The sequence below is a fragment of the Cyprinus carpio genome, chromosome B12, assembly GCF_018340385.1.
Source record: "Cyprinus carpio isolate SPL01 chromosome B12, ASM1834038v1, whole genome shotgun sequence".
Classification (NCBI taxonomy): domain Eukaryota; kingdom Metazoa; phylum Chordata; class Actinopteri; order Cypriniformes; family Cyprinidae; genus Cyprinus; species Cyprinus carpio.
The window spans coordinates 12,357,558-12,372,406 of NC_056608.1; the positions used below are offsets into that span (position 1 = coordinate 12,357,558).

At 35.1% G+C, this 14,849-nt stretch overlaps 1 protein-coding gene across 1 annotated transcript in view; it reads left to right on the plus strand.

Moving 5' to 3' along the window:
• Window positions 1-14,849, plus strand: part of LOC109070743 (carbonic anhydrase-related protein 10) — a 160,789-nt gene that overhangs the window by 69,582 nt on the left and 76,358 nt on the right. The window contains exon 4 of the mRNA XM_042735411.1: window positions 4,121-4,263. Coding sequence (XP_042591345.1) covers window positions 4,121-4,263 — 143 coding nt within the window. The remainder of the gene's footprint in view (window positions 1-4,120; window positions 4,264-14,849) is intronic.

Genomic DNA, 14,849 nt, shown 5'->3' on the forward strand with positions numbered 1-14,849 from the left:
CAAAGAACAAGATCCAAACCTTGTGATCATGGGAATAGATGGAGTTCTCTGTCAGTGAATAACATTGTGAATGACCTTGATTTGATATAATTAACAAAACCTTCCCTGTGCTTAGATTGTTAGTGCAAACATCAAATAATTTATTATGAAGATGATTACTGTAAAGATTAATCTAAGTAAATGTAATTTTTGTCTTAAAATATATGAAAGGAGAAATGTGAAAATATATATTTATATTCAAAAAAATAATAACCATACTTCGTTATTTATATAGAAATCTTGAAATATTAATATACATAAATAAATAAACCAGGCTATCAGTCAAATTAATCCTTTTTCCCAGTTTTTGACCAATAAATCATACCACTGCATACAAAAGAACAATTACACTAAAAAGAAGACACTAAAATGCTAACCATTTGAAGTCCACTGCAGCATCAAAGAACAAAAATTTATGAGAATAACAATGTATTTTTACTCCTGTATTATGTCATATTGTCCTATGTGTACTGTTTATTTTTAAAGATCGCCAATGCCGGTATATTGCATCACCCCTTATTAACATGATAACAATATTTCATTTTTTAAATATCACAATTAATTTAGTGAAAGAAAAATGGCCATCATCCAGCATGTATGTAACTTATGATGTTGAACTGAGATGGATATATTTATGCTTATTATATACAAACATTTTAATTGTTATTTTTGATTACCACTGTATGTCCTGGGGCCTTAAAAGATAAAAAGGTTGCAGCCTTGCACTAAAGTGTATATTTGAATTTTAAGTGAGTTTATACAGGTCATTAAACAGAACAACCTCTTCTGTCTTTTTAAAGACCAGCTCTGATGTGTCCAGTCATGCTGAGAAGATAAACAATTAAACCATGCATTCAAAAATGTGTTTACTCACTCTCATATCATTCCAAAGCCACACAGTATTTTGAATTTTTTTTGCATAGAACAACAATTTTTGGGCTTTTATTTTTATTTTTTGAAAACTAGAGCTTACAAGCTTGAAAAAGAATGCAAAACTATTATTAAAGCCATCCCTACAAATCAGTAAACTATATTATTACGTTTTCAGAAGATATACGATAGATTTGAGTGAAGAGCAGACTAAAATAGTTGAAAATCTTCCCCTCCAGTGATATGTTAACTGCTATCCTTAAGCGTAAAACTCATTGCTGTTCACATTAATGTATTTTAAATCTGTCTTTAACATGCAGCTTATCTAAAGTGAAGATTCAGCTTGATTTTGTACGTGTGGATTATTTTATTGCCAAAGGTGAAAAGCTGTTGACTGTGGTTGTTCTTTTAGAGCTAACAATAGGTAATAAGTATTTACCATTTATGACATGTCACCTGTGTTTAGTGGATCGATTCCACACACTGCAGCCCCATTCCTGTTATAGATTTCCTGTCATTTCAGTGACTGATGTAGAAGGATCTGAATTATTTCCCATTCTTCTGCCTGCATCTTGTAGGACATTACAAACTAATTCAACAATTTCCTAAATAAGAGATGACTCAACATTTTTTGGAATATAATTTCATTCTCCACACTGCACCATCAAATGCAGAAATGCCAGGAAATGAGAGTGAAACAGCAGCCGGCTGTTAACGCCATTGAAGCGATGGCCGACCGCACCAACCAGCCGTGCTTTTATTAATCACAAAGCTACTAAGTTGCCTCAGTTGAGCCACACTTTTGTTTATTAAGTGTCCCCAAACAATATGCAATATGTGTCCCCTTCTTAGCGTAGCATTAGGGGGTCAAAGAGATTACACGTCCTTTGCGCGTGTGTCTGGGTTTATGTTCATTTTCCGTGTATGAAAGTGTGTGTACACATTGCTACTTTTGTCAAGTTATTCTCTTAAGGAGAATAGTTGAACCATCACATGACAGGAAACAGCAGGTGGTGCTTGTTCGGGAAAATGCAGGCTCAAATTATGGCGACTCACAACATGAAAAATATGGTGTGGAGACCACCTGCTTCTCTCAGCATCAGGACAATGGAAACAGTGATTTATGAATAGTCTTTACTTATTTGGAGGCCTGAAATGAGGGCAGAAGCATTGATGTCATTGTGGTGAGATAGACATTATGAATTATGTGTCGTCGCTTTCCTGCAAAGCCAACTGGGTCATGTGACCCAACCAAAATTTTCCAGGAGTGGAATTTACTTGATAGAAGATGCAAGCTTGGAGGTCTTTAACCACACCGCCGACTGCTCATGAATTATTAATAAAGAATCCTGTTTTGCAGGCTGCCAATCATTTCATGTAATGGTTGTCATCTGGTGGTGCATGTCGCACAATGCTGTGAAAATGCCAAGGCGAACACTTTGTATAAATCGTCTAAATTGCTTGAAAATGTCATGGGCTGCTGGAACTCAGATGTTGAATAAAGATATTTAAAAGAATAGCGGGATATTGGTGCACAGACTTTCTTATGAGTATCAAAGAGTTATGAGAAAGGGAGACCTGGGGCAGCTGTAACATTTTTAACATTTTCCTTCATAACGCACTGCTACAAATCTAGCTGGCTTCTTTTGGTATAAGAAACTGTAGCTGTGAGCCGTAGCCATTAAAAGACTTATAATAAGAAAGGCTAGATCATAAAATTGAAATTAATAGAAGTCAGTGTTACAGTTGTAACAGTGATTGCTGGTAATTATATTAACGCACTCTATCTTAAATAACAGCATACCTCGAAGTAATATAATTTCTTTAATACTGTACCTATTAATATCCCTTAATCATCTTCATTTTTATATGGTATTACTTCTTTTAGCTGTAAGGAACGTTTTATGTATTTAAAGCAGAAGACATGGGGATACCTGAAATGAGAGAATGAAAAAAAAAAGAATATTGGTGAATATTGGCTATATTTAAAAACTAGAAACTTTCATCAAATAATGTTTACATTCTTTGCATTACTTTACACATTTGCATATGCCTTTTTGTTACTTTTTTATTACATCCAAACCACCATAATTAGTACTTTTGACTTTTGCTCATAATTGTCTTTTATTATTATTATTTATTTATTTATTATTATTGTTGTTCTTATTATAACCAAATTTATGGTATTTAGTAGTTGCCATATCAAAAATACTTATAGAGAAAAAAGTGTGCCAAAACTCAAAAGCCTTTTGAAGATATCGCTGAATATTTATTTTACCATACTAAAATTAAATTTTCTGTCTGAAGTAAATTTTTCATCCCAGTTTTTAGTATTCATTTAAAATGAGACAAAACTGCTGTTATTTTAATCTCCAATCTGTTATTTATCAGTTTAGATATATTAGTAGATTATATTAGATTTATTATTATTATTTATTAGATTATTAATGCTTTGCTGACTAGCAAAAGAAACGTATTGGTTTTAAATTCCAGTTGCGCAGATGGGGAACATTGTAACACTGCATTACAATGTGCCCCGCTATTATTAGAACTATTCTATTCTATGACACAAGCGATGTAATTTACACTATTTACTTTTTTGAATTTTATCGAGAAACCACAAGAAACAGGTGAATAAAGACTACTGTCAGTGTCTATGAGAACTGATGTCATGTTCTGTGAGAGCTGTGTGTGGAGGGAGGAGAAGAGTGTCTCTGAATGTGTTTCTTCATTTGCGCACTTTGTTTTGAACTATAATCTATAGCTGTGTCTTGCGATCAAGGCCGTTCCAAGCATACTTGAAAATTTGATTATTTTTAATTCTTCAAAAATGTCATTATTTTATTCGAAAATTCGAAAATTGTATTTAATTGACAAAATATTTTAGTTTGTCTTGTGTATATATATTTATGTATATATATATATATATATATATATATATATTTCGTTAGATCAGATAACATTTTAAGCTGTCATTATGGTTATGTTACAATGTGCCCCATGTACGGGGCATGTTGTCACATTTCACTTCCTTTCTTTTGAGGTAAATAACAGATTATATTATAATTATAATTATTACATCCACTTGTGGCTCGTATTTATTAATTCATTCGTTATAAATTAAATATAAGACTACTTTTTATAAACAAATGATTATGATTTTTCGAAGAATGTCCTGTAAATCATCATTGTGTACATTCTTCCGTTGCAGTGCCATCATTCTGGGGGCTTGTAAATTCTGCATGGAATCTGTGTTCTGTGGGGAAGAGACAGTCTCCAGTCAACATTGAGACGAGCCATATGATATTTGATCCCTTCTTGACACCACTGAGGCTCAACACTGGCGGACGAAAGGTAAACCATGTCTTATGTGATGTCTGCATAGCTACAGTGTCAGTGCAGTGAGCTGCCTGGGAAAAGTAAACATTGTTTCTAGTGTCAAAGTGCTATGATCAACTGTGAAAATGCTACTTCAGTGAAAAAAAAATGCATCTAGGTCAGTAGTTATGCTAGATTCAGAACGGTTAGGAAAGTAAATTATGGTGCTTAGTTTGAATTACTATTTTCCACTGCTGTTTTTACAGTAGCTGATATCCTCCAGCATGTCATGCTAAACTCCAACAGCATTTTTATTATTATTATGCATGCAGCTTTGACCTCATATCATTCGAGATAGTTTGTCACACTGGAGGATGGTTTAAAATGAACTAGTTATAGATTCATTGGAAGAAACAAAAAAACATTTTCACTCAGAAATTGCTAGTAAATTTCACAGGCATTTACAACTACACACTTTGAATTAAACATGCTTACATAAATTTTGTTTGTAAAAAAAAAAAAAAAAGAAAAATCCATGCGCACATTATGCATCAACTAACCACATAAAAGTACCGTCATTTGTTTGTCAATAGAGAGAGGATGTTGTGTTTTGCATATTAATAAATCATCTCTTCAAATGTACCAGCAGTGGGTTACTGAGGTCGTACATGTGGCAGCACTAAAGGCAGAGATTCATACTCATACAGATCAGTCAATGACTAGAGAAAGGAAGGATAATAATTCACTGCATGCTAATTTTGCCAAAGCACTCTTGTCCTCTTGTCAAGTCTTATTAAATAATTTGTTGAATTCATTATTTGTAATTTAAAAGAATAGCAATTCACATTGAAACAATTTCATGAAAGGGGTTTGTCCTAGGTTAAATGCTGTTTTTGGCGGCACATTTAAAGCCATTTACTAGATTTTTGCTTGATAAAAATATCAGCATAGAAAGTTCATGAGTTAAAAAGTTTAGATAATTTTTTAGAGCTTGTTTCAGATAACCAAGAAAACCCCCCTGTCCTCTGATTTCCTGGAACATGTTAGACAAATCGTTTTTTTTCCACAGAGATATTTTGGTTTCAGTCGTACTGGACTGTAGTCCTTGATGAGTGTGTTTGAAGTCACAACATATGTGTTTGAGGTTCTGTCATAGTGGAGTTTACATTGCCAGGCTCTCCACAGCATGATAAATGGACTAATGAATAATTAAAGGAAATTAAAATGACCTCAGAATAGAAAACCAATTAATCAGGCGCAGACATGTATCAAGGTTATTTGCTTTGGATTGAGGGAATCACCGTTATTAAATTGTCTGTATTAATTGAATATTTGCTCTGCTGTAGATGAGCCGCAATTACTTGAAGAGCTTTTAATGAAATTAATCGCTCTGACAAGGGAGGAAGATGACAGTATCGTGTCCCTTATTGAAGTCTCCAATCAGCAAAGTGGAGAATTTGAGACATGAATATGAAAAGATGCGACATGGAAATATTTTCTCCCAGCATCATTAGCTTTGGGGCGCAGTAGATATGAGATAGGACTAATTACCGAAACGAATCAGGCCCCATGCCGTTTAGCATAGCATAGATGTACTGTGGAACATATTGTAGTACATTGTCTCACTATGTGTCTGTCACCTTCCTTTGTCAGCGTTGGTAAAACGGGACAGAATCCCGCCCAGAGACAAACAATGACAGATACGATCTGCACACAGATTTTATTCAGTTACATGAATATCATATTAGATTACTCACTGAGTTGGCCTTGTCATTGCGATTTCATTAGCTTGGGTAGTTGACAGTGTGAGATACATTCTCTGTATAAACTGATGGCATCAGTTCGGCTATCAGTCAGCTTAAACAGGCCGATGTTTGAACTTAGGGACAACACGACTCTCATGCAGATCACACACATACAGTGCACACCAAAAGAGACTCACCATGATAAAAAAAAATGTAATGGAACAACAGATTTTCTTTTCTTTTTTTTTTCAAATAACTTGTTCTTGAGGGAACTTCTGTAAATCTATTACTGATAGTAATGGTAATGTAGCATCAGCCGGTCATTATCATCTGATTATGCAGGAGTGATCAAGACCTTAATGCAAAGCATAGGGTGTTTTGATCTCCCTGTTGGGGTTTGTTTTACAGTTAGCGTTGGATGACTGTACATTATTAAAATTTTTATATAGCTACATACTTAGGCAAATACATGGCCATGGAAAATTTATTTGAGTTAAAACAGGCCAGGGTTTCCCAAGGGTTTGTAAGGGAACTGCAGGGGATTTGTGAGTTAAGGAAAAGCTTAAAGAAATCATAAAAAAAAAAAAAAAAAAAAATCAAGTAAATAAATAGAACTGAACAATTAACTGAAATAAACAGATATGGTTGTTATTTTAGTCTACATGACTGCATGTTTCGGACTACTATTGCAATAATAATATGCAGTAATTATAGTTTTATAATTAGTGAAAATAATATAAAAACTATTATTATTATGTAAATAAAAAATAATTAGTGAAAAATAATATTGAAAACTTATTATTATTATTATAGATATAGATATAGATTATTGGAATATCAACTTAAAATCTAAGAAAATATTTAGTGTCAAATTATTAGCATTAGAGAGCAATTCCATACAAGCGCTGATGGGAGGGGAAAATTCTGCCAGTGATTTACTAAAAATGCACACATTAAAGAACACAGACGCAGCCGAATCAATTCCATAATAACCAGCACAATCTACCAAGAGCAATGCAAAATAACACCTGCTTTAAGACATGCTTTTTGGGGCGTTAAATAATGGCGCAAATACCAGTAATTTGGTGAATAAAAAATATTATTTTATTGGGGTGAATTTATTTTAACATCAGCTTTAATTTATTTTTTTTTTGGACAGAAGAAAATCATAGCAGCCACCGTTTAAAGTATCTGATTGCTCAGTGGAGCCATGTAATAAGAGGTGATGGCAGTGTCAGTTAGATATAATATTCTGTTCGTTTGAGTTCAAGGATCAGTGATGTCATTTTTCCTGTAATCTGGCCAGAGGGAGAAGGAGATTGAAACCGTTTAACATGCAAGATGCATGTATGACCAGATGGGGAGTTCTGCTGCCACAGGGAGAGAACGCTCCTCTTGCAGCACTGAATCAGTATAATTACACTGGGAACACGGTGGAACGAGAAACTTGGAGCCATGGGATGACATCTGTAGTGGTCTGTGGGAACACACTGTTGGGGGTGTCCTATTACATATCCGGTCCCCTAGCTTTCGTTTCTCACACATGTGACTTCCATGTTGGCTTTGTACCTGAATGTTTCAGCTCTTTTCACTGTTTGTGGCAAATGTTTGCACTCGCATACTAAACTGTTTCTGTACCCTTTTTGCTAGCGGTTTATATTTCATGAACCACACACACCATGCCATGTCGCTCCTAGACAAGAATTTACATCCGTTGTAATTCTGCAACTCTGCAGAACACACCGCTTACAGGCATGACTGCTTCATTTCCTTTGCGAACTTCTCGTGTTGGCAAACCCTGGGGACGTTAGAATAAAATATGCAGTCAAATATTTTTGAATAAAAGTGCAAATGTAAAATATTTATTAGAGAAAGCGTTTGCAAAAGATGCCTTAACATACACGTGCATACATAAAGCTCAGCTATGTTTTTCATGGTGAATGTAATAAACCACAAAGGACACAGATGTTTATTGCTGAGGGTGAAATGCCTCGTGATTATGAGAATTGATTTAGTTATGCAAATTACTGATTCAAATTAATTAGACTCAAGTTTGTGTTGGCTGAACCTCCTAAGCTGTCACAGTATACAAAGCAGTTTGCGCATGAATATCTCAAAGGCTGCAATTATGTCTGTCTTGCCGTGGCCTCTTGCTTGTCAAGGCGCTGGATTTAATTACTGCTGGATCGCGAGAGCTCGAAGCCCTGATTCCGAGTCGGAATACGCAACCTAAGCCGGCGTTCGTGGCTCGTCCATCTGTGTGGGTGTATAAATTTGAATCATAAACATGGAGCTAAAAAGGATTAGGAAATAATTGGATTCAATCACTTGTGTCCGCAGGAAGGAGTGTTTGTAGGGTCCAGGGGTTGCGAGGCAATCTCACTGTAGCATGAGTCGCAGGAAAATGGGTCACACGGAAAGAGGAAATGGATCAGCAGTCTCCTGTCCTCTATTCTCAGATCAAAGCCTGAGTACTCCACCACAGCAGAGATTCTGAGTGCGCCTTCATGTTTGTGTAGTTCAGATCCTACTCCAACATTATGATAGCAGGGTTTTATTGAAATCTTCAGATCACATTGTGGTTTTCGTTGTACCAAATAATAACTACTGGGTGAAATCAATTGAATCTCAATTTCAAAGGACTATATTGGAATGACTTTCTTTTTATTAAAAACAATCAATTGTATTAAAGTTATTTATACAAAATAATGTTAAAAAATAGTTTGTTTTGTTGTTTTATTTAGTCTTGTTTTTGTTTTGTCTGGTTTTTTCTTTTTTCTTTTTTTTTCCTGTCTTGTTCAGTTTTGTTTGGTATGGTTTTGTGTTTTATGTTTTGATTTCTTTTTTTTTGGTTTGTTTTGTGTTTTTTTGGTTTTGTTTTGAGTTTTGCGTTTTTGTTTGTTCACTGTATAAAACCTACTGAGCCGTCTAACTACGCTTTTGTATTCTATGTTATTACACGGCTCTGTGAAATACTTGATTCTGATTGTTCAGTCGCGACATTCCGAGGTATGTTATCCCTGGATAACAACCTGTAAAAGCTAATAACACAGGCTCATCCGGGTAACAGCAGTCGGCGCTGTACTCTTGCTTGAACTATTTTTTTTTTCTTGGTGGAAGCTTTGCGTTTTTTTAGCTAATAAAATATTAAAACTCGATTCAAAATGGTGTACAATTGTATAATTATGTCATCCTGGTATCCTGGTATCGTGGACTCGCTCTCGTTTCACACAAACCCAGCTGCTGCCATTTTGCTACGATTGTTTTGTACGCTGTAATGGATTATAAGAGAACTAACAAACTGGTAAGGTTTTAAAACATTTTCATCTTAATTATTTTATTGCCTTAATTATTTTGTGGTGAAATGTTGTGTTATACGTTGTTTGATTGCACCGTTTCCCTTAAATGTCTGTTTAGTTTGAATTTGCCGCTTGCTCGCAACTTCAAATATTTAAACTCAAATCAATATTTCGCGTCTAATTATTTACTTATGTGGCAAGTAGCCATGTAATAAGCGGGATAATATACATCCAGCCGGTTGTTCTCGCAGAATAAACCCCTTCAGGCTGATGCTGATCCTGATCACCCTGTAGGGGTTTATTCTGCGAGAACAACCGGCTGGATGTATATTATCCCTTACTTAACATCCTGCCTGAACTGTAACCTCATAAGGGACTGATTTAGAGTACTCTACTGGAAACTCAACTGTTGATGTGAATTTTTTAGGACCGACCGTCCTCCCCCAGTTACACCAACATTTGTTCTGTTTCAGTCTACTGTAAAAGCTATATGCATTGCCTTAGCGGCAGATTCACTAAAATAATTATGCAACTCATGTAACAGCACAAACACATACAAAAAAAATACTCGGTGAAATTTGCATGCTGCAAAGTGCTGGTTCTGAGTTCTATATTGTGGAAGGTGCGGCAGATTATAGTGATCTGGCATACCTTGCTTAACCAGTATGAATCAACTACAACTGACGTTTATATTATCTTAAACACCTTTTAGAGATTTTTTTTTTTTTTTTCTGTTTCATTCCATAGCAAAGATATCTGAGTACTGCAGTATCTTCATTGCAGTTGTTTGTGTCTATGAGGCTTATAACGGTTGTACACTAAAGAAATACATGTGTATACATGCCGTGGACATCCTGCTGTGACTACTCTAAATCTTTCATCTCAGGGATAATCTAGTTAAGACCTCCTCCTTGATCTTGTTTAAAGATGCTAAGTCATTAAGAATTAAACATTGGGTAACATTAGCAGTACTGTATGCTGTCTGATTGTTCAGTATCCCTGGTCTTTAAAACACAATATATAGTGTTTAGGCAAATACTTGTGGTCAGTTTGACATCAATTTGAACATTATACATACTCATGGTCAATTCGGAACTGTGGCCAAGTCAGTAACTTTTTTAGAAAGATTCTCTTACATGGTTATACATTTTGCAACAAGGCTTGGCAATATATTGATTTTGCTAGTGATCTTAAATAGCATGATTTTAATACATTTTGTACTTGGCCATTAAGTTTCCTAAAGACCATATCATTAGAGTAGTAGCAATTAAGATGTTTTAAAAGCTTCTTGAATTTAAAATCATTTAACCAAAACTGCTTTAGGGTTGGTTAGTTTGGCTAATTTCCATGTATCATTTCAAACGGTCATTTCAGTGAGTTGATTTATAACTGATTCACTGTTTCCTTTTTGATATAAAGGCTAAAATGTAATATGTAATTAAGCATGGCTGTTTATATGTTTTGATATATTGGTGCATATAAATTGTTCTTCGTTGTGTTCATGTATAGTTAAAAATAGTGTGGAAAACATAATTATCAAGATACTGAATATTTTGTCAAAAAGTCTTCTGTGCAGAATAGTTCTGCCATAATTCACAATCATCATATTTGCATGCTGGACACAACTGACCCAATATTAAAACATTTTTGATAGTTGAAATGTGTTTAATAATTGTTATGAAACTGGATTGATGTTTTTAATCTTACATCATGTAATATCATCAGACTGACACAGAACTGCAGTTGCAAAATTCTGCTTCGTAATCTGCTAGCTGCTCTCATTCGGTGCTGTATTTTATTTATTTTTGTCTGACTAGCTCTTTGGCAGTTTATAATAGACATGGTAGCTGCTATAGACTAGCCATCAGATGTGATCAGCAGGGAAATGTGACATATGTTTTTGCATGTTTATGTTTGCTAACAGTCTGACAATGGAAGAGAATGACATACATAACCAATAGTGACAAGGGGTAGCGCAGTTAAGCTGTGAATCAGTGGAGGGAATAGTGTGTTCGCACATTGACGCTAGCTACTAATAAGGTCAATGAACAACCTGATTTAAAATGAACACATTACACCAGTTTCGTATCGCAACAGTTCGCAGACATTTCAGAATTCTGTGTGTCTAAAGGGCCTCATTCACTCCTATTAGTTTTACATAGAGTATTGATCTATTTGCCTAAGTGCATTTTCAAAACCTGTAGCATGGCTTATGATACACTGTGCAAGTGTACAGAATGTAAATAAGCCAGTGGTGTACATTTCAATATTTGCAATACGTATGGATGAACTGCAGCATTCCACCCAAACAGACTCTGAGCACTAATGTATTTCAGTAAGTGACAGTATATTAAACCATGCATTTGTTATCTGAATGCACATTAGAATAATTATACAGAGATGTATTGTTCCATAAAACTCAAGTTGAAATTAGCAAACAATGGAGCGAAGCATTGTGGTGTTTGTTGTTTAAATTAGCTGAGTTTGAGGGCCATCATTGGAATTAATTTGAACGCAGTGTTTTATAAAATGGAGCCCATAATTTCATATGGTTAATTAGAATGTCCTTTTTTAAAAATGTAAATAGTCTAAAAAAAAATCATGCACTGCTTTTTGTAATATATATACAGCATATGATTCAAATCAAATCCATGCCTCAGATTAATCTTATGTTTAGTTGAAACACAGCACATCATATTAAGTACTATTGAGTTAAAACTAAAAATATCGCGTGTAGATTCATAACATTGTATATTCTCAACTATAACTGAGCGTATGTAATCAGTAGCGATCATACTTGATGTAATGATGCTTAAGTGTTATCAGTTCCCATAATGTATGATCTTCACCTGCAGCCACTCGTAATGAAAATATTAATGATGAAGCAGAGATTGCTGAGGTTATAGTAACTTGTGATCATATCACTATATAATAATAATTTCTTACATTTATATAGCACTTTTCTGGGCACTCAAAGTGCTTTACATAGAAGGGGGATCTCCTCAACCACCACCAGTGTGCAGCATCCACCTGGATGATGCGTCGGCAGCCATATTGCGCCAGAACGCCCACCACACACCAGCTCATTGGTGGAGAGGAGACAGAGTGATGAAGCCAATCAGCAGATATGGGGATGGTTAGAAGGCCATGATGGTCAGAGGCCAGTGGCCGAATTTGGATGGATTACACTTCTACTCTTTTTCGAAGGACATCCTGGGATTTTTAACAACAACATAGAGTCAGGACCTTGGTTTAATGTCTCATCTGAAAGACAGATAATTATATTGTGTATATCACTGATATACAGAGTGTACATTAATTAACAAATCGTAAGAGCAAAACTAGATGACAAAGACATCAAGTAACAACAGAACAAGATCTAAAATATATCTCTTTATTAGCTTGCTGAGAGTCTTTTGGTGATGCCTCTCGTGTCTGTTGATTGAGACATGGGCAAGAGTCCTCTGGTCAGCTGTCAGGATGACTGATTGGTTCAGAACGCATAGAGGCCTGCTTGAAAGTGAAGTCTCAGTATACACTGCAGTACACTACACCACAGTTTTCATTAGTTGGACTTTCTATTAGATAAAAGAGGGAATTTGCTAAAAATATTTTGCATGACTAATAGCAATTGTTTATATTCACGTGATGTACTGTATGTTGTTTTAGTACCCAATTGAATGTTATGAGAATGAAGCATCAGCACTTTTATTTATTTATTTATTTATTTATTGTCACACTTTATTTTAAGGTCCAATTCTTGCTGTTAATAAACCATTAACTACAACTTTTGCCAATAAACTCCTAATATGCAGCTTGCTAATAGTTAGTAAGGTAGCTGTTAAGTTTAGGTATTGGGTATGATTAGGGATGTAGAATATGGTCATGAAGAATATGTGCTTTATAAGTGCTAATAAACAGCCAATTAATAATAGGAATGCTAATAAGCAGCTAGTTATTGAACTGGTCCCTATACTAAAGTGTTTTTATTTAATTTTAATTTTATTTATTTATTTTACAATAAATAAGTTTGGTATTTGTATTGTATGGAACGATGGGTCTTATTTATGTGGTCATTTACTTTTAATTAAGAAAATCATAGGAAGTTTTAATTAATTCCCCTAAGATTGCCCTTGCTGTATTTTTAGGCATATTAAAATTGTTCAGTTCATTCCATCTCTCTGGCTCAGTTTGTTCCTCTTATTGCTAGTAAACATGGTCCATAGCTTTTAAAATTACTTCTCTGTTTTTCCATCCCTATACAAAATTGCCCCCAAAAAAGGTTGAAATGGAAGATCTTAAAATTTTGGCTCAGAATACCCATCCTTCCTGCCTCAGTCTGTGAATGAAGAATTGTGAAGAGACGTAACAAAAAAGGCCTTTTATCTCTTTTACAATATCCTCCCATTGAAATATTAGTCATATCAGCTGTTCTTTGCACTCAGCTCTCAAAAATTCCACTTTCTCTTTAGTTTCTACGCCTGTCATTTTGCTATCCAATATTTTTTGCCAGAGTCAGGCAACCGATGTATCAGTGTCTGAAATAGCCTCTGTACTTGTCAGTTGTGCCTTTTCCCTTTGTGCACTTCGACAGTGCATTTAAAATCATCAAACGCTTTCTTTTTTCCAACTTTTAAAAAATACATTCAGTGGCCTGTGAGTAACGTCTGTGAAAAATGACTATTAAAACATAATTTCCATTCTATTTATGAAAAGATGGCAGTAGGAAGCTTCTAAAGAAGCTCTTTGTCATTTTTAAATTATTGATTCAGCTCTAGAATTTGGAGAGATGCATTGTAAGGCAGAAGAGAGAGGTTGGATGGAGGTGTTTTGCCGACAGAGATTTGGATACAAAAGCCTGCCATTAGTGCCAGAAGAGCCTGTTTTAATGGTTTTCTCACACAGTCAGTCTGCCACACTCATATTTTGGCTTGCACTGTGCAGGTGAGCTGTATTGATCTCAAGAAGTATCAAGGGAGCATTATCTTCCAAAAACAATTAGCATATGCCTTTAACTAACCTTAAATTGGAAACAAAGCTGAGAGTTGAGGTGTATCCAGAGAGACATGTGACCTTGTACTGAAGCCAGACATGCCATGACATGTTTAGGTAAACTCATAACTCATGTTTTTGATGAAACGCCTCTGTTCCCAGGTTCCATAACTGCAGGACTTTTATGCATATCCCTGGCTCCTCTGTGCCAAAAGATCAATGCAGACCTTGATGAAGGTGCGCTCAATGGATTTCTTTGCTGTCATCTTCATCAAAGTATTCATCTCTCTTGGTGTAATGATGCTTAACCTAAAGTTCGTATCTTTGGTACCTTAATTTCTGTCTGGCCATTACAGGCAGGCAGTTACTTAATAAAATGCAAATGGATGAAGAGAGGAGTATAAATCATCTCCCTCTTGTTCCACATAGAATGATTATTATGCCTTCCTCATCATTATCATGGAGCGCACACTGGAAATGTCCTTTCAAATGGAATATTTTCTCTGCTTCAGGTGAACTTGAGTCTTTTTTTTTTCAGTACAATGTGTCTAAAGTTGTTTAAGAAACTTAGAAAGACTGTGGGTTC